At 39.2% G+C, this 20,800-nt stretch overlaps 2 protein-coding genes across 2 annotated transcripts; both read left to right on the forward strand.

The window, feature by feature from the left end:
* The first annotated feature begins 2,528 nt into the window (after positions 1-2,528).
* On the forward strand, positions 2,529-11,005 carry LOC148407745 (cyclic nucleotide-gated channel beta-3-like). Its single transcript, XM_088402467.1, is given in 19 exon segments — positions 2,529-2,576; positions 2,578-2,661; positions 3,077-3,119; positions 3,310-3,367; positions 4,833-4,987; positions 5,113-5,430; positions 5,506-5,714; positions 7,124-7,174; positions 7,260-7,346; positions 7,418-7,482; positions 7,581-7,703; positions 9,194-9,335; positions 9,549-9,708; positions 9,809-9,906; positions 9,983-10,066; positions 10,151-10,269; positions 10,361-10,513; positions 10,609-10,753; positions 10,844-11,005. Coding segments are annotated over 19 exon segments (2,160 nt in total). The 3' UTR covers positions 10,862-11,005.
* Positions 11,006-11,280: 275 nt separating this feature from the next.
* On the forward strand, positions 11,281-20,738 carry LOC148407746 (cyclic nucleotide-gated channel beta-3-like). Its single transcript, XM_088402044.1, has 18 exons — positions 11,281-11,726; positions 11,888-12,044; positions 13,254-13,305; positions 14,269-14,432; positions 14,501-14,800; positions 14,865-15,073; positions 15,149-15,199; positions 15,268-15,354; positions 15,433-15,497; positions 15,613-15,735; positions 15,844-15,985; positions 16,082-16,241; positions 17,858-17,955; positions 18,914-18,997; positions 19,124-19,242; positions 19,482-19,634; positions 19,802-19,931; positions 20,108-20,738. Exons 1-18 carry the CDS (start codon positions 11,634-11,636, stop codon positions 20,123-20,125), a joined length of 2,205 nt encoding a protein of 734 aa, XP_088258170.1. The 5' UTR covers positions 11,281-11,633; the 3' UTR covers positions 20,126-20,738.
* The last annotated feature ends 62 nt before the right edge of the window (positions 20,739-20,800 follow it).

Below are 20,800 nucleotides of genomic sequence, written 5' to 3' on the forward strand. Positions count from 1 at the left end.
CTTTGTCAGATGGAAAGTGCCGTAATGAGGTGACCTGTAACTTCATTCTGTCTGGCAGGCTTGAAAATGTGACGTGTGATCGGTGCCATGAGGTGTAGCTCACACAGCGCCATTAAAAAGGCCAAGATGAAATTGTGCTGTTAACATTCATGAGCAATGATAACCGTGTCAGAAGTCACACATCAACGTGTCATCGTCGCTTTCTTCATTTTAGCTTTCTTTCTATTCTTGGCTTCATTCATTCAGCCGTTATTTCTTTAATACTTCTTTTTCTTCCTTTCCCATACTCCTTACATTCTTTTTGCACATTAATATGTGTTTACAGCATATGCGTAAGAATGCAATATAATTTCTGACTGATGCCTCAAGACAGTGAACATGGTGGTGCGATCTTGAATATGCTAAATGGAGGGGGTAAAGTGTTGTGTACTATCAGCAACCTGACCTGAGCTAAATGGGTGCCGTGCGCTTCAGCAGCCAGTGTTGTGACAGTAGCAAGCCTACGACTGTCAGATTTAATAGGCAGGACTCATTCTGATGTTCATACACCAGCCTGGCTGCCATGAATCCACATGATACACCTCAGCACCATGTGGCTCACAGATAGATAGCAGGAGGCAAACAAAACATGCACGCCAAGCATGAACAACCATCTTTTTTTAATACTCAAATTCGAGTTTGTTTATTCATGAATGAATTTTAGATTTCCGAGTCCGTTCATTTTTAACTTCTTCTTGTTGCTCAAAATCTTTGACCTAATTGGAAGTGTATTACAATAATCACAAATACTAAAAAATCGATCCAATAATAAATGCAATTATCTAATAGAGGGGTGTCCAAACTCTTTCATTTAAGAGCACATACTTCTGTATGATAGCGATAAATAGAGAAAATAGAGAAAAAGATAGATAGATAGATAGATAGAGAGAGAGAGAGAGAGAGAGACATAGATAGATAGATAGATAGATAGATAGATAGATAGATAGATAGATAGATAGATAGATAGATAGATAGATAGATAGATAGACAGACAGACAGACAGACAGACAGACAGACAGACAGATGGATAGAATAATGCTAAATGGCCACCTTAATTTTTTTCAACTTTAATCTAATAAACACACTAAAACAATCAAGCAAGCAATTGTGCTAGGGCTGCCATTATTTAATACTTTTTATAATCTATCATTCCTTTGAATATTTTATTGATTTTCAAATAATTTGATCAATTTACATTTTTATTAAAGTGTATTGTTTTTCCCCCCTGTAGTTTACTTACATGTAAATATAAACAAATAATGATTAACGATTATTAATCACTATTTTTGTGATTAAGACTACATTCCATAATCGAGCAAATAATAAGGTAGGCAATAAAACAGAAACAAAACAAAAAACAGTCATAGAATAGAATAGAATAGAATAGAATAGAATAGAATAGAATAATAGAATATATATATATATATATATATATATATATATATATATATATATATATATATATATATATATATATATATAATGAAATGATAATAAATAAAATGAATGAAATGAAACTGATAATTTGGAAGAAGTGCAAAGTTTTTGCTAGTTAAGTCTGAAATGATTGCATTACATGAATTACATTTGATGCTGGCCTAGAGGGAATGTCAAGTTTTGGACAAAAATTGCATTATAATTCAAGTGGGGATCATCTATGGATTAAGTTACTTTACAGCAACACATTAAAAGTGACTTCGGGCCTCTTAACTGAGTCCCCTGTGGTATAAACTGAGAATCAACCTGTTCATTGTGCGCGATCAAAATGAATATGGGTTAGTAATCAAGCTTGGCTCAATACCGTCACCTAGCGGATAATTTTGTGAATAACATCTTCATTTTCTTTCACAAATGAAGTTGTAATGAGAAAAAACAATGTTGCTGATGCTGCTTATATAGGATTTCTTAAAAATTTTGTACTATGTGCATTTTTGTTAAAAGAAAATCTATCGCATTTTGGCTGTAAATTGATTAATAATGTCAATTACTTTACTTTACTTTAAATTGTCCCAAAGTGATGTTTTTTTTAATTTAACGTAGGAAAAACAGTGTATGGATGCATAGGAAAGCCCATTAAAACACTACAGTACATATAACACACACACACAAAAGGGAAGAAACAAGTCATAAATTACTATACAGTTTTTAGTGTTTTGAAGTGTGGTGACTCATTAGTTACGTTTTCTGTAGTCAAGCATGTGCATCCACATATTCACTGTGTGTGAACTGTGAGAGATTTAGTGGTCAGCCATAATCCTCTTGGGATCGTGTATGAGATGGTGATGGGCTTACATGTCACTTGTGGCGCTGGCGACGGGGGCTATTCTCCCTGCAAGAGTATTAGTGATGCCAAAAGGAGCAACAGCACTGCAAGCAAGTCATTCCAAGAGGAGGAAAAAAAAAAAAAACTGAACAAAGCAGCAAATAAGAGGATTTTCATCTTTTTGAAAATCAGCACATACTTTCAGACAGAAGGGAGCTGTGTGGAAATGTTTGGGAAATTTAAGAACATTCTTGGTGGCCCGCAGGCACGAGGATTCTTCTGACACCATCAGGGGAGATCCTAACCCTGGTCAAAACCAGGCACCTACTCCTGCTCTTCCTCCAGCACCCATAAGCAAGGTAAAAAAAAAAAAAAAAAGTCTTGGCATTCTTTTGCATTCACATTTGCTGTGAATTATGTACACTTGCAGACTACATGATTAAATCACTTCCGCACATATATCCACAAATATATTTATATTTACGGCATATATATGTATATGCATGGACAAATACACACACAAACACATATATATCTATCTCTCTCTCTCTCTCTCTCTCTCTCTCTCTCTCTCTCTCTCTCTCTCTCTATATATATATATATATATATATATATATATATATATATATATATATTAATATCACGTTTTAATGCTGCAAGTGCTGCAAGCGAATACCATAGGTCTTGTTTTTGTTTTTGTTGGATTTTCAAGTAAAAATATTTATTTATTAATCTAATTATTCGTCTAATTTTCCACCTGACTTTGTCTGGTAGGACAAGAACTCTCCCGAAAAGGAAAATATGGGCAAACCTGAGGGTACGTAAGTCTTGAAGTGAAGTGATGCCTTCACAAGACGAATGCTCCTGTTTGATTTTCAAATTTTGCTTGCTGGGTTTTAAAAGAATCTAAGTTTGATGTTTTTGTTGTTGTTAGATGCTAATCTTCATCAATTTGACATATTAAATACATATTTATGACTAAATCTTATTAAATAATTCCAATCCAGCTCCAGCACCTGCGCTAGCTGCAGCTACAGTCAACCCCGATCAAATCGGACCAGAAGGGTAAGAAACACCAATATTCGGCCTTGAAACGATTCTGTTATCAACACGAGACATCTAATTTTAGCCTGAAATGACTTTTTCTCCAATATTTTATTAACACGTGAATATTTTCAATTTCAAATATGTTATTAAATATTATCAAGACGTAAGGACAAGTAAGCATTTATTGTATATTTTGTAGTACTGTATTTTGCTTTGGCCAGTTGCATACAGTTACATCCTGCTGTATCAAAGAAGATCAAAAAAAAAAAAAACAGTATCAAAATAATCACTCAGAGTGTAGTTAATTAATCAGATTAGCGGGCATGATGACAGAGTGAGATGGAGAAAGCCCTCAGAGATGAGAACACTATGTGAGATCTTGATGCCCTGCAGCAGCAAGCATATTAATGAGAGGATGAAGCCAAAGTAGATTAAAAGCTTTTCAGCTTTTGTGATTTAAGAAGCTCGCCATAGCTGCTTCTGGCACACCAATATAAACAAGTGGGTGACAGGTAAAGACAGACAGAGCTGATCCGTGAACTTTTAAACACTTGTATATGTGAATGGACCTGTTGTTCAATTTTAATTAATGACATTGAGAAGATGTAGAGACGATCAGAAGCTACAGTATATAAAGACAGCTTCTCATCATCTTCTCTAGCTGTGCTTCCTCAAAGTGAAACACGCTGAGCTGCAGGGTGTTGTAAATCTCTTACCTAGATTTCATTTGTAATAAATTGGAATTTCAAGTGTAAACTCAAATTGTTATCATCTTTGGTCAGCTAGAAGCTTCACTCTAATTAGACTTCCAGGCGCCAGTAATATAACCGCAGCTCTCAGTGAGACTAAAGCCAAATGGATGCGAAGAGCCAATCACGTGTCTTGTAGGGTGCCCGAGAGCTGTGCTTCCTAAAAATGATACACGCTAATTGTTAAACATGTTTGGTCAACCAAATGCTTGACTCTAATTCGACATCCAGGCGTAGCTAATATCTCCGTGAAACATCAACAAAATGGATGGGAACAAAAGGGACAACTGTACAGTTATCGGATAAGGTTCAATCATTTAAGATTTAAATGAATATGTGCACTGCAGTAATATTTGTCTTGAATATGTTAAGTATAAATACTTTTTACACATTTAAAAAAATTCAGGTACCCACACACAACACGCATGAAAATTGTGTCGGGGGGTGGGGGGGGGGTGGGTGGGGGGGGGTGACGTGACTTTGTCACAATCTTTTCACAGAGATATTGACCGAGTTATTGTTAGTTACAGGATGTGTTTAGTTCCTAGTTGTTACAATTTTTAGTTCGTGTCTACTTTCCGAGAACAAATCTTTTCCACTTGTGGGCATCATACGTTCATCCTATTTACATTCCTGGTCTTACAATGAAGAAGAAAACTCCACGCACAATTTTTGTCGTTTTACAACAAAACATACACTGTATAATTTGGGAAATGTAAACTGTATTAATTCAGAAAAGAGGAAGCCCTTCCTCCACCCATCATCATCAATTCGTATTCAGATGAGCAGCTTCGCGCCATAGTGAAGCGCATGAAAGAGAGACTTGAAATCTACAAGGAGAAAGTGACTGATCAATATGCTTCATCACCAGAGATTAGCCCTCCTGTCAGTGAGTACAGCCTCCATCTTTTCAACAGAAATCTTTGTAGTCGGGTTCAGATGTCTCAAGTACTTCTGATGTTGCATGTGCTATGGACATTTTCGAAACAGACGGTATAATGTTTGTGCTTTCAGCGCCGCTGTTGCACAAACACCAATTTGCTCAAGTTGTGGAGGAAAGGAAAAGGCAAGCAGAGGAGGAGCGGCTAAAAAAGGAGGAGGCTGAGAAGAAGAAGAAGGAAGAGCAGGAGAAGAAAAAGAAAGAGAATGAGCAGAAGAAGAAAGAGGAGGAGGAGAAGAAGAAATTGGAAGAAAAAGAGGGGCAAGAAGTGAAGACACAAGACTTTCAGGCTGTCCTCAAGGAGAAACTGTGGACTTCTGTGGATGTCTTTCTCAAGCCTATCGAGGACAGTATGAACTATGTGCTAGGAAGCACCATTGATCCTTTTACAGGTGAAACAGAGATCTGTTTTTCCAGGGCGAGCGACATGATATCTTTTGGTTTAATATCATTATTCGCCTCCACAGATCGTCGCTACATTGCCTGGTTGAGTGTGGTGACTCTTGCCTTCAACTACAATACCTGGTTCATTACTGCCCGCCTGTGTTTCCCCTACCACACCGACTGGGCTATCCCCTACTGGTTCGTTATAGACCTGCTGGCTGACTTCATCTACCTCACGGACAGCGTCATCTTCCAGTCCCGCAAACAGTTTGTTAAAGCGGGAGATGTCATTGTAAGCCGTCATTTTCCCACCTAATACTAATATGGAAGTCTATGACATGATTTTGAGATCATTTTCAACTGATCGGAACTGGGGGGAAAACGATTGGGGTGCAGTGGTTAACACGTACGGCTCACAATTAAGGAGTTCGAATCCAGCTGGCTCCGGCCTTCCCGTGTGGAGTTTGCATGTTCTCCCCGAACCTGCGTGGGTTTTTTCCGAGCACTGCGGCTTCCTCCCACACTCCAAAAACATGCATAGCAGATGTATTGGACATATGAAATTGTCCATGGTGTGAGTGGGTGTGCAAATGGTTGTTCATTTCTCTGTCCCCTGCAATTAGCTGGCAACCCGCCTACTGCCCGAAGACTGCTGGGATAGGCACCAGCAAGCCTGCAAGGATAATTGGCGACAGAAAATGGATGGATGGATGGTTTAAACCAGTGGCTCTCAAATGGGGGTATGGCCAGCCCTGGGGGTACTTGAAGGAACTCCAGGGGGTACTCCAGATTTTAGATCAAACAAAAATGCAAAAATCCTCTCAAAATAATTATTGAATTAATTAAATGTTTTAGGAAAACAAACTAAAAAAAAAAAAGCCAGCCACCTCTTGTTACCTGTCAAGTTAATGATTTATTTTTGTGGACAGACCTACTATAATCCCAAAGGAGGAGGCTTTATGTTTAGTATTTTTCTGTTGCAAAAATTATTTAGGTCTGACACTTTGTTATTTTTTGTGGAAAAACATGTATTAATAATTAAGTTATTTCTTTTGGTAACACATTTCTTCTATGATCCAACAGAGGACCCTTTAGGTTGATTATTTTTTTGTGGGACTATTCAAATGAAGGTTGAAAGGTTCTTAAATTTAATAAATCAGACACTGATGGCATGTTTTATTATTTTTTTATTTAACCCAACAATGCTTTGCACTGGTTAAGGGGTACTTGGCTGAAAACATATTTCACAGGGGGTACATCACTGAAAAAAGTTTACGAACCACTAGTTTAAAGCATTGCTCCATATGCCATTGCCACCTAAATTTCTCATGTTAAAAGTCTTTCTCTCCTTCATACATACCCGTGGTAAACGCTTGGGACTCGATACAGGAACATATGTATGTGTGTACATATATATATATATATATATATATATATATATATATATATATATATATATATATATATATATATATATATATATATATATATATATATATATATATATATATTCTATTATTCTATTCTATTCTATTACTGTGTTTTGTTTTATTGCCTACCTTATTATTTACTCGATTACGGAATGTAATCTGCTCGGGGAACTGAACAGAATAAGAATTTCATTGCGTGGTATTATTATGCATATGAGAATAAAGCTCTTGGATCTTGGTTTTATTTTTTTCCTCAAATGTTTTTTTCAAGAAAGATGCAAAGATGGCAAAGGAGAATTATCGAGAAACAGAGAGATTTAAGGTATGGTATGCCGCAACCCATTGTATATTTTTAATAAATGTACATAGATAACTAAACTAATCTGTCTTCTCAATGACCTCAATAGGCCGACATCATATCACTGTTACCCTTCGACTTACTCTACCTCCAGTTCGGTTTCAAGTCCTTTTTCAGAGCTAATCGCTTGCTGAAGGTGACCATTTTTTCGATGTGTTTTTGCTGTTAAATTGCTGCTGTGGTTGACTTTTCAAAATGTATCCCAAGGTGGATACATTTTTTGAGTTCAGCGATCGCCTGGAAAGTATCATGGCAAAGGCTTACATCTGGAGGTAAGTTGCAAGACAGGAACTTAACGAAGGATTGATGAGTAAATAGATAACTAGATGCAAAAAAATATATATATATTCTTTTTCACTGATCTGTTTAGAGTTATTCGCACCATCGGCTATCTCCTCTTCATGCTCCACATCAACGCCTGCTTGTACTACGTAGCTTCAGCCTACCAGGGCATTGGTGGAACCAAATGGGTTTACTCAGGAGAAGGAAATGCGTAAGCAGTTCTCATTTTTGGTTTCACAAGCATGTTTTCTTTTTGTGTTTCTATTGTCTGCCTAAAGAAACATTTTTCATTTAGAGGGCAGAAAGAAGGACATTTTAATTTGCCATTGAAAAATAATGCCTATTTTGTGAATGAAATCAATTGCAAAGGCCAAATGTGCAAAGTAAGGCAAAAAATAAAATCCTAACATGTAAACCGTAATGTATGTTCTATGTTTGCTGCTATGGCTGCAGTTACCTGGCCTGCTTCTTCTATGCGGAGAAATCCTTGCTGATGATCGCTGAGTTGCCTTTTCCTGACACCATTTTTGGAATGATGTTTCAGATGACAAATTACCTTTTTGGGGCATTGTTTATGTCCGTCATTCTTGGCCAGGTAGAATATTGGATTCATTTATAATTTGTTCTTTATTTTCATCCTCGAAACCACATCAGAAAACATATACCGTATTTCCGCCCTACAAGGCGCACTTTACATTCTTTTAAATGCTGACTGTGCACCTTATAATCCAGTGCGCCTTATATTTGGATCATATCATGTGCTGAATGCATAAATCGCTGACTTCTCTGATCATTGAGTTGACATTCCCTTGAGTGCAGCTCCATCTAGTGGATGCATAACAGAATGCAAACGCAGCTGCAGCCACCCCTGTAGCTTTGATTCCATGAGCCTTATAATCCGGTGCACCTTATATATGTTTTTTTTTGTTTGTTGTTTTTTTTTAATAGGACATTCGTTGAAGGTGTGCCTTTTAGTGCGGAAAATACAGTATTTCAAATCCAACTATCAGTTAATTTATAATGCTATTTTAATCAGAATTTTTTAGAGTAGTGGGGCCCGCAAAGAACAAATAATTTTCAAGCAAATGTTCAGTTTGACTTCCCCTTTGAACATCATATTATGAAATGCTGTTTGTCAGTGCAAACAATACTTTTCTCATCACTCATAGTTTTGATTTAAAATAAAATCTGAAAATACTGTACAATATTATACACTCTAATCTAGTTGTTGATTTGAACAAAACATGGTTATCATCTGTGTAGGGCTGAAACTTTGTACTTCCAAAATAGTCACTTCAGGAAAACAAAAACAGTATGGTAAGGATGATAATAAACATGGTTAAATCGATCAAGCAAGCAAATACATATTGACTATATAAAGTAGTTATTTTCCCTCGAAGTTTTTGACATAAAAGCGGTGATGAGACAAATTAGGGTTTTTATGTCCACACTTCTAACCACTGTCCCCTATCAAACATTTTTATTTGACTTTTTCAGGACTTGTAATTAAAGCAGATGCCCCAGGCCACAAAAATGTAGATAGTGAGACACCAATGGCCCCCAGGCCATAGTTTGGACACCTCTGGACTAGAGTATATACCTGTTTTTTTTTGGTTTGCTTTTTCATTCATTCATAAAACAGCCCATTCTGGTTCAAAGCATCAATTGGCAGGCTCTTTAACCCCTTGAACCTCTCTACAGGTACCTGCGTTGTTACTACCACGCCGTCCGCAGTCTGATCAACATCGGGGGTCTTAATGAACCCCACACCGTCTTTGAGATAACGTTTCAGATGACAAACTTTTTCACGGGCGTCTTTGTGTTCTCCAGTTTGATCGGACAGGTAAAATAGAAACGGATTTTTCCTGTAGCATGGGCGTCCTATAGATAATTATGTTCTCCAAATGTGCCTGTCATCGCCTCATTAGCGTAGTGATAGACAAGACACAGCAATCCATTTAGGAGTGACATTTGATTAGGCCCATCACTACCCTCGCATCAATCATTCTAACAGCATCTTGACTGCCAATATCACAAATGTTTCTGATTGTTTCAGATGAGAGATGTCATCGGTGCAGCCACAGCAGGACAGACTTACTTCCGCTCATCAATGGACGGCACTGTGGCCTATATGGTCACCAACCGCATCCCCAACTTAGTCCAGAACCGAGTTCGTACCTGGTATACGTACACCTGGGACGCTCAGGGTATGCTGGGTAGGTGTGATTTCATTAGTATGAAGAAATATTTTTTTAGGACTGTGAAAAAGAAAAGCAAAATTGCAATCTCATTTTGAACTTCCCACGGATGACTTAGATGAGTCCGAGCTGCTGGATAAGATGCCATTGGTGATGAGAACCGCCATTGCTGTGGATATCAACCTGACCACTTTTCAAAAAATTGATCTTTTCAAGGTGAATGCATCCAGAAAAATTTTAAAGTCATATTTCTGATTTGTGATGATAATAATCCCTAATTATTTTCCGTCAGGGCTGCGACCAGCAAATGTTGGTGGATATGTTATTGAGGCTCAAGTCTATCATCTATTTACCAGGAGATTTTGTAGTAAAGAAAGTAAGTTTGGAATTGTTAAGTGAATGGATTATCAGTTTTTTGATCCACTGTTAAATTGGTGGAATTATGCTGCTTTCTCTGCAGGGGGACATTGGGAAGGAAATGTATATCATCAAGAGTGGAGCGGTGCAGGTGGTTGGAGGACCTGACAACAGCATTGTCTTTGTCACACTTAAAGCTGGCTGTGTGTTTGGAGAGATCAGGTCAGATATTGTTTGATAAGTAGTTCACAAAATGGGTGGATGGACGATTAACATATATTTATGAATTCCATTTATGGATCGATATTTTCAGTTTGCTGCAGTCATCCAAAGATGGAGGAAACAGACGAACAGCAAATGTCAAGGCCTACGGTTTCGCTAATCTTTTTGTCCTCGAGAAGAAAGACTTGTTTGATATTTTGGTCCATTACCCAGAGTCGCAGAAAGTGCTGGCCCGAAAGGGAAGGTGAGAAAGGGGCATTTCTCACCCATCATAATGTGTTTTATAGATCCATATTGTTCAAACTTTTATTGACATCAAATACACACTTTTGTGTTTAGAAAACTAATGAAAGCCAAGGGTCCAGCAGCAGCTAAAGCAGAAGAGGAAAAGAAAAAAGGCCTGGCTCTTTTTGGACCCAAGCCGCCCACACCCAAATTGCTGCGAGCCTTCGGCGGAGGCAGAAAAATGATTGACAAACTCAAGGTAAGCTCACTTTGCATTTTGAACAAATTCCATTTTTGTATCTTAACTGTCTCTTTACTGATCCAAACTTTTGTGTTCTTTTGTTCCTAGTCTACTGCCGGAACTTGACGGACGCCTCTATCGATTTGTTTTACCAGCTCCGCTTTGGGAGTGTATTTTTTATTTGAAGATTCATATCCGCCTCTTTTATACTGACAGAAACTGTACACTTTTGAATTTACATTTCCACAAATCCTGAGAACCGAGTTTTCCCGTGTGACCCAGCTTTTGCGACATATTTCTTGTAAAAATCGACTTCGCCGTAGTCGCTTATTTACAGCTGTTTGCATCCATTTTCTCAAGATGATCTAATAACTGCTGCATTAAATAATTCCAATATTTAAACTGCATCTGTGTATTTTTTTTTAATTCAATTTGTTTTTGTGTGTGTCTCTGCCATGCTTTTGTGGAGAAAGAGAGCGAGACAGAGAGAGGTGCTTGACCATAATCCCATTATCCAGACTGGGACCTCATCTGACATCACAGGACCAAAATAAATTTAGGGAGATTATTTGGACCGTTGAGTAAACTTGAAACAATTTAATAGAAAGCTTTTGTCGTTTAGGGTTACTTTTTACATAAAGATTCACAAAGTAAATGTTAATACAGTTGCTCACCTGAAAAGAAGAAAGATGACTGATGACAGTGACAACTGATCTGATGCCGACTGCCAGAGAAGGGCTGTGCCCAGAGGGAATTATTGGGGTTAAAGGAATTAATTGCGTCAGTGCGCTGTTCGTCGATGTGAGAGTCAGACAACACCTCAGTCTCCTGGGAGCCATTGATCCACAAAGACTTCTGTAAAAAGGAAGCAAACATCAGCAGTTTCTCCACGATTGCCATGTTCGCAAAGTTAAAGACGTTAGCAGGGGCTCCACAGCCGCCGAAAGCCCAGGCCGCACGCGGGCCTTCTCCGGCTGCTCCAACAGCCAAGGTAAGCCTTGAATGCCTTTGAAAATTCGCCATTTGGGGTGCAACCTTTATTTTTAAGCAAACCCTGAGCAGCAGTTTTCCTATGCGCTGCTTCACTGAACTGCTAACAATCCAATCGATGGAGGCGACTCTGCTTGAATTGCTTTGATTTTATGTCAACAGCCTCCTGAAAAGAAGGAAATGAAGGAAGCGACGCCGCAACCAAAGACGGATGCAAAGCAAGGAGAGAAAAGGACAGAGGAACAAGCAAAAGGAGGGGAGAACAAAAAAGATGAGGAAAAGAAAAAGGAAGAACCCACGAAAGAACAGCCAAAGTCAGGTAAACGAAGGAGACTGCGTTTGAATTGAACTATTTCTATATGGACTTCTGTTAACTCAATACTGTGCAGAAGTGACAGGATTTATCTAGTGAAAGAGTAAAGCCCCTATTAGAGAGTGTCGGTGTAGGGAGTGGCTCTTTTGAGCTAGTCAGGGTTCATTCAAGATCACCAACATACCCCAAAATGATGTCAAATTTTGCCAAAAGCTGTCAGATATTGGCCAATATTTTGTGTGTGTGTGTGTGTGTGTGTGTATTAGTGATTTTTAAGTGTTTTGCAATTACAAGACCCTCCCCTGGCAGACAGAACCCCCCACCCGACTTGCTGTGGTGACTATAAATGAGATAATTACCTATAAAATTGTATATGTATACCTAAAATTGTATCCTTTAACAATACCTAAAAAAAATACAAATGAACGTTCAACACATGTTTACACAGCATAAACAAAGGAGGTCAGCGTCGTGCAACGCTCAGGTTATATTTAGCGACCTCTGGTGGCAACTGTGGTACCCTTAAATCAGGGGTGTCAAACTCATTTTTATTGAGGGCCACATTGCAGTTACAGTTTCTGTCAGCGGGCCGGTATGACTTTGATAAAATAAATCTTAACTAGTTTTGAAATCAGAGAGCGACAGAGGGCAAACAAATGTTTGTTTTTTTCCCGTAGTAATTTTAAAAGCTAAAGTCAACTGACAAATGTGGTATTTTAACCAGAAACTTGAATTTGAATCAGCATTTCGCGGGCCGCATCAAATGATGTGGCGGGGCGGATCTGGCCCCCGGGCCTTGAGTTTGACACCTGTGCCTTAAATGAACCCTGACAGATCAAAAGAGCAGCTGACTTTGCAGTAGTGGGCAGTGTTTCAAAACTGAAATGCTTTATTTATTACTCATGACTGTCATTTCAAAGTAATTAGTTCCATTACAATATTACTGCATTGGAAATGTAATCCATAACAGTACTATTGCATTACTTTTATATTACTCTCACCACCATAATTGGAAATATGAAATTGCCCTTCTATATGTAGTTCATTGCACTCATCTCTTACACTCTTAAGTCTAAACCTTTAAAGGTACAGTGTGTAAGATTTAGACTGCTTTTCATTAAAAAGGAATACTACAAATGATGGTAAATTTCTAAAACTTGCAAATGAATGTGTTCTTAATGATCAACAGGTCTGTCTTTTTTTTTCCTTGTTTAGTTCCTGCCCCAGCAGCTCCTGTCAATCCTGTCAATCCAGAGGAAGCAGGAGGGTAGGAAGAGCCTATCTTTTAACATTATCTAGTAAATATGAAGCTATAAAATTACAAATTAATTTGAAAAGGATTTGAACTAGTTCCGTTAATGAATTTATTATCTTGTGAAATTAATTAAAACATTTTAAATTAAAATTAAAACTTATAAAGTTATATAATCTTCAATCCAAAAACACAAAGCACAGTTCTGATAGTTCTAAATTCTGCCTTTTGTGTGATTGGCCTCGTTAGTTACAAATGGAAACCACTAGAATAAGGCGTAAATAATAACTTTTATCAACAGTGAATTTAACCCAAAAATTTAACCCAAAAAAACTAAAAAAAATCACTTTTAAGGCGCAGAAACCCAGAATTTAACATTTGTTTAAATCGTCAGTGGAAAAACCTTGATCCGCCTCTGGGGGAAATTTTGACCCAAATTAGGCTTTTTGATGTTTTTGGTGTGTGAAATCAAAAGAAAAGCATACCAAAACCAAAGCAACACTAGGAGGCTAAAATATTGCAGGGATTGTCAAAACATGACGACTTTCAATATGCCATGCACATACAGCGTATATGTGGTTGCTGTTAGTGCATTTTTACAATTTTTGTCTAGTACATGTCTGGATAGGGTTGATGCCACTGAACATTTTGAAGGGTTGAAAGTAAATAAATATTTATATTTGACGACGGTTATGATCCTTTCAAAGTCAGCCCAAGTTGGGCGATAATGAGGCCAGGCTAGTGTAAAATCCCTCGGACACCCAGGGGTTGAACCAGAAAACGATAAAGTTGACCTTTTATGTACGATTCCTGAAGAAACTGACCTGATAGTCCAAAAAAAAAAAAAACAGTTATCATTGATTCCGTTACAATCCAACTGTACAGATTTTTACTATGAATAGTCAAACCTTAGCATTACATATTTCATTAATGCAGAAGATTCAATAATCATTTGTCACCTTTCTATCATATTCCCAGCGAAGAGAAAGCAGGATCACCTCCTCCACCTCCTATCGTCTACTCCCGTTACACAGATGAAACTGTCAGATGGTTGGTCAAAACATTCAGGGAGAGAACGGAGACACTAAAAGAGAAAATTATCGATCCATATTCCACCTCTCCAGAAATCACCCCGCCTGTCAGTAAGTATGGACAAAAAAACAAGACAAACACACAGGTGGGAGTGTCATTCGTTCCTCTCCCTCCTCAGCGCCCATTTTCAAAAAAGAGGAATACCACAGACTGAAGGAAGAGGAGCGGAGAGCAAAAGAGGAAGCAGACAAGAAGAAGGCTGAGGAGGCGGCCAAAAAAGCAGAGGAGAAGAAGAAGAAGGATGAGGAGAAAAGGCTGGAGGCCGAGAAAAAAGCAGAGGAGGAGAGATTAGCAGAAGAGGCCCGCAAAAAACAAAAGGTTCTCCCAGATATCAAGTTCACCTGCTTCGATGTCCTCTTCCGACCTCTAGAAAAAAAGCTGGACACCGTCCTGGGATGCACCATAGATCCTTTCACTGGTGGGTGAGATCCAAAAACCCGAACAAGAATATGACATTTCTGACAGCATTTTTGGCTCCTCAGATCGTCGTTACATCGCTTGGTTGGCCATTGTAGCCTTGGGATACAACTACAACATTTGGTTCTGCTCTGCCCGCTTGGCCTTCCCCTTACATGGTGAGACGGCTAACCGATTCTGGATACTTTTGGATTTTCTGAGTGACCTGGTGAATGTCATAGACATTATGGTTTGGCAGCCTCGGCTTCAGTTTGTCAAAGCCGGAGATATTATTGTGAGTATAACTATGGTACAAATAATTATATAATATGAAGGCAAAACATCTTTAGTACGTCTATCTCCCCTGCAGAAAGATGGTGCCATGGCAAAGGAACATTATCGGAAATCGCCTCGCTTTAAGGTCAAAGAACTTGACTCAAAAATTTATTTTTTAAATGTGATTGTCATCTTTTATTTTCTCTGGCGCAGACTGACATCATCTGCATCCTCCCCTTTGATCTTCTCTGCCTATATTTTGAATATTCTGCCGTTTACAGACTCAATCGCTTCATCAAGGTAGGCGGACAGCCCATTTTGTTTCTACTCACAACAAACGTACATACTTCCATCCTCAGGTGTCTTTTTGTGTCACAGATTGAGTCTTTCTTTGAATTCAGTGACCGACTTGAGAGTATCATGGCCAAAGCTTACATCTGGAGGTAAGAGATGCAGATATAACCTATACATTTTCTTAAAAGTAATTATTTATAATCGCAAACATCGCTCTTGTGTTTTTCAAATTCAGACTCATCTGTTTTTGTCTTTTTAACAAAGAGTGGCTCGCACCACAGGCTACCTGCTCTACAGCCTCCATCTCAATGCATGTGCTTTCTATGTTGCCTCCATACACCAGGGACTTGGCACCACTACGTGGGTCTACGATGGAAAAGGGACCGCGTATGTGCTCTCTGTGTGGATGAGAAAGAGTAAAGAGTCCCTATTAACTGCAAAAAAGGAGGGATCACGATATGTACTTGGACTTGTATGTACCTTTTTCTTCCACAGGTACATACGATGCTACTACTTTGCAGTGCGCAGCCTGATCAACATTGGTGGGCTACCCGAACCTATAACCACCTTTGAGATAACCTTTCAGATGACCAACTTTTTCATTGGTGTCTTTGTGTTCTCCAGCCTGATTGGCCAGGTCAGGAAAGTATTTATCATTATGAATCAACAGGTGTTGTTGGTTTTTCTTTTTTTTCATGTTTTGAGTAACGTTTCTCATCTTTCAAAATTGTAGATGAGAGATGTCATTGGAGCAGCAACAGCAGGTCAAACGTATTTCCGGGCATCAATGGATGGATGTGTAGCGTACATGAACACATACACAATTCCAAAATATGTCCAGAATAGAGTAAGGACCTGGTACAACTACACCTGGGCCGCTCAAGGCATGCTTGGTGAGCTCTCTCAGAACTATAATCTAGTATTGTAAATAAAATGCACCTGCTAGGAGTTGTGTCTGTAAGGTGGTTGGTGCCTGCTTGGGTGTGGGAGGGGTTTGGTGAGAACATGAAAAATGACTTTCGGAAGCCTTCAGGCAGTGTGTATAGTGAAGATGACCTTAAATTGAGACGTCGTGAGCCGGTGGAAAGAATACTACAAAGACCTCTACAATTCCACCGACACATCTTCCTGTGAGGAAGAAGAGTCTGAAAACTCTGAAGTGGGCTCTCCCATCTCTGGGGCTGAAGTCACAGAGATGGTTAAAAAGTTCCTCAGTAGAAAGGCCCCTGGCATGGGTTACAGCTGCCTGGGTTTCCTAAAAATTCCGGATGTTGTGGGACTATCCTGGTTGACACACCACGACAACAATGCATTGACAACAGGCACAGTGCCTGTGGATTGGTGGTGGTCCCCCTTTTTAAGAAAAGAGATCGGAGGGTGTGTTCCAACTACAGAGGAATCACACTCCTCAGCCTCCCTGGTAGGGTCTTTTCAAGGGTGATTAAGATGAGGGTTCGTTGGGAGGTCGAAACTTGGATTCAGGAAGAGCAGTGTGGTTTTTATCCAGGCCGTGGAATAGTGGAGCAGTTCTACACCCTCGACAGTGCATAGAAGTTTGCCCAACCAGTCCACATGTGTTTTGTGGACTTGGAGAAGGCATCCAACCGTGTCCCTGACAGAGTTCTTTTGGGGGTGCTTCGGGACTCAAGGATACATAACCCCCTGGTACTGGCTGTTTGGTTCCTGAACCAGTGATGCCAGAGCTTGGTCTGCATTGCCAGCAGTAAGCTGAATCCGTCCCACCGAGGGGTGGACTCTGCCAAGGCTGCCTTTTGCCACAGATTCTGTGGCAATTTCAAGGCGGAGCCAAAGTGTAAGGTGGTGCTCTTTGGAGTTCTCAGCATTGCATCTCTGCATTTTGTGGTGCTGTTGGTCTTTGCACGCCATGATCTCCAACTCTCGAGAAGAAGGAGCTGAGCCCAAAGCAGAAGCTCTCAATTTACCAGTCGATCTGTGTTCCTACCTTCACTTCTGGTCACGAGCTGTGGGTCATGACCAAAAGAACATCCCGGATACAAGCGGCCGAAATGGGTATCCCTCACTGGATGTCCGAGCTCTCTCTTAGAGATAGGGTGAGAAGCTCGGTCATCTGGAAATGCCTCAGAGTTGAGCCACTGCACCTTCACATTAAGAGGAGCCAGTTGAGGTGGCTTGGTAAGGATGCATCTTGAAGGCCTACATGATGAGTTGTTCCTAGCATGTCCCACCGGGAGGAGGTCCTGGGGATGACCTGGGAAACGTTAGAGGGACTATGTCCTTCGGCTGGCTTGGGAACACCTGGGAACCCCTCCTTCCTCGGAGGAGCTAGATGAAGTGGCTGTGAAGAGAGAAGTCTGGGATTCTGTACTGACGCTGTTACCCCTTTGATTTAATTCCGAAAAAAGGTGGTTGGTTGGTTGGTTGTTTGTTTGGTCGGTCAGTTGGTCGGTGGATGGATAGAAATAAATAGAATAACCAATATTACACAAATTATTCCAGTATGATAGCTGACATCATTGATTACCTTCAGATGAGTCTGAGCTGCTGGATAAGATGCCGCTTGTGATGAAAACTGCCATTGCCGTGGACATCAACCTGGCCACCTTCCAGAAGATTGCTCTCTTTCAGGTGACTGAACAGACCGAGGCTTTTACTGCTTAGGTATAGCCTTGTACATAGAATTTATAACAATAAGCAACAGCATAAAATGTAGCTTGACTTACCTTTGAGAGCTTCCCGGTAGTGCAGCAATCAGACTGTGGACATTGCTTGAAAATGATGGGCCATTAGTGTAACATTTTATACAGCAGGCAGAAAATAGCTTTCCAATAAATATACATTTTTAACTATCCATTTATAACTATAACCAATCTTTATGTACCATTTTTGTCTGCTTGGCTCTCACCAGAGATGGAAACTTTATTGCTCTGCTCCTCTCTCTTAGTTCCCCAGCTTTGCTGAATTTGTCTTGTGCTGTCTTCTGTCCCAATTTTTGTTAATCTAATCATCAAATTAATCAGCTGGGCTGTCGACTCAATTGACCAAATTTTGGGGGCAAGAAGAGCATCTAGAGGGGGATCTGGTGTATACTGCTGGAATAAATGAAAGAGGGTGTGCCTATTGATCTTGTCCATAGAGGGCATCTATATTATTGGAAACTTGAAAACAGGTATTCCCCTATTTGGAGTTGGTGGGTTCCTGATTTATCGCAAAATTCATCAGACGGGCGCGGCTGGATTGGAGAAGAAGCTGTCGGTCTCAAATGAGCAATCAACACTCAGTAAGACTCATTCAACGAGTGAACTCAGTTGCAAATTGGATGCGGTTTTAGAGTCCTCAAGCAAAACTGCTGTTAATTGAGAATTTGGCTCATTAACGCCCCATCGATAGCCACGCTAAAAACTCAAGTTTGACCTCACTGATTGTCGGCCTGTTCCCAAAACATCTTTTATCAGGACTTTTCCCCTGGAAGAAGAACCCTGCTAGCTGCTACAATCAAAAGTGAAATTTCATTGACTTGTACTTCTGCAGGTGTAATGAATGTAAATAAAACTCATAACCTTGTAACCCATGATGTTGATTGCAGGGTTGTGACCAGCAGATGATGGTGGACATGCTACTGAGACTTAAATCTATTATTTATCTTCCTGGAGATTTTGTTGTGAAGAAAGTGAGTATGGTACACTTATGTAGTACTCAGCAGCATCTCCAAACAGGATGATGACTAAAAACAAGCCATGTTAAGAGTAGGGCATAAAACGTCACTAAATAAAACATCTTGTGTTGTTCGCTGCAGGGTGACATCGGTAAAGAGATGTACATCATCAAGAGCGGAGCGGTGCAGGTGGTGGGAGGACCTGACAACAGTATTGTCTTTGTCACTCTTAAGGCTGGCTGTGTGTTTGGAGAGATCAGGTCAGATATACTTGATCCTTGGCGTATTTTGACGAGAGCATCAGAAAAATTAACACTCTAGCTGCTAGCTCAGTATAAAAATGATGTTTGACGTGTATAGGCGTCAGTGGCAGTGAACATTAAATATTTCGGGAGATCCTTAATTAATGATATATATATACATATATATATATATATATATATATATATATATATATATATATATACAAAATCTTATTTTTGTTTTATATCCATGTCAGTCTGCTGCAGTCTGCCAAAGATGGAGGAAACAGACGAACAGCAAACGTTAAAGCGTATGGCTTTGCTAATCTGTTTGTCTTGGAGAAGAAGGATTTGTTTGACATCCTGGTGCACTACCCGGAGTCCCAGAAGGTTCTGGCCAGGAAGGGAAGGTGAGTCAAATCTGAAATATGACTCAAAATTTCCAGATTTTTTCTGGGTGGGTTTGTATACATACTATGTACGTATAGATGTTTCTGACTCGAATAATGTGCTTTTTTTTTTATACTGATGCAAGTGTATTATATTCATATCCAGTTTTCTGTGCATTTGTCCTAAGGAAACTGACCAAGGCCAAGCCTCCACCAGGTGCTAAAGATGAGGAAAAGCCAAAAGGTTTGGCTCTCTTTGGCCCAAAACCACCAACACCAAAACTGATCAGAGCTTTTGCCAACTTACGCAAACTCTCGGTAATGTCAAGATTTTGTTTTTCTTCCTTTCTTTTTTTAATATAGTGGGGCTTTTAAAAAAGAAACATTTAATAACTAGTCAATGAAGATTTTAGTAATAACGCTGTCAAATTGATGACAAGGGAGCAGAAGGACAGATGCAAGTTCATGTATAACTTTTGTTTACATCTTCACAGAAACAGCAGAATGAATGAGTCGAACTGGGAAGAGGTTCTACTGCAGCCTCGTTCAATGTGGACTATGGGTTATGGTTCTAATTAATCAATGACAGCTATCACACATTTTAATTGTTTTATTTTGTGGTTTGTGCTTGAATTCGCCTATATGGATGTATAATGTTTATTTCTTTTCACCAGTGTAACTTGATGTGTATGAGGGGAGGCAAAAAAAAAAATCACCCCAAAAAAACTGACACATTGGTCTGACTGCTCACTGACTGATTTAAGTACAGTATGAGAGGTGTAACAATGAAAAACTGATCCATTTTTTAAATCGATATTTTTTTTTCATTAATGGATGAACAATTCAGACTTTAAAATGTCCAAATCCTCAGAATTTCAACCTCTCAGTTGATATCGTCAAATGTCTTTAGTCCTTCGTGAAACAGACTGATTATCATCATGTTGAGTCCAAAATAAACATTTACAAACATCTGCTTTTATTTTGGAAGACAACAATCAAAATTGTCTCCTATTTTCTGACGGTGATGATCAAACTGGTAACTGAATCATTAAAAACTATGTTAGCATTTTTTCTGTCTCATTGAAAAAATGTCATATCTTTGAATTAAAGGGATGGAAACTAAAATATGTTCAGATTCATCGATTCGTCAACAAAATAGTCGAAAGATTAACTGGATATTAAGAATT

This window comes from Hippichthys cyanospilos, chromosome 19 (assembly GCF_059441005.1).
Source record: "Hippichthys cyanospilos isolate Australia breed blue-spotted pipefish chromosome 19, RoL_Hcya_1.0, whole genome shotgun sequence".
In the NCBI taxonomy this organism is placed as follows: Eukaryota; Metazoa; Chordata; class Actinopteri; order Syngnathiformes; family Syngnathidae; genus Hippichthys; species Hippichthys cyanospilos.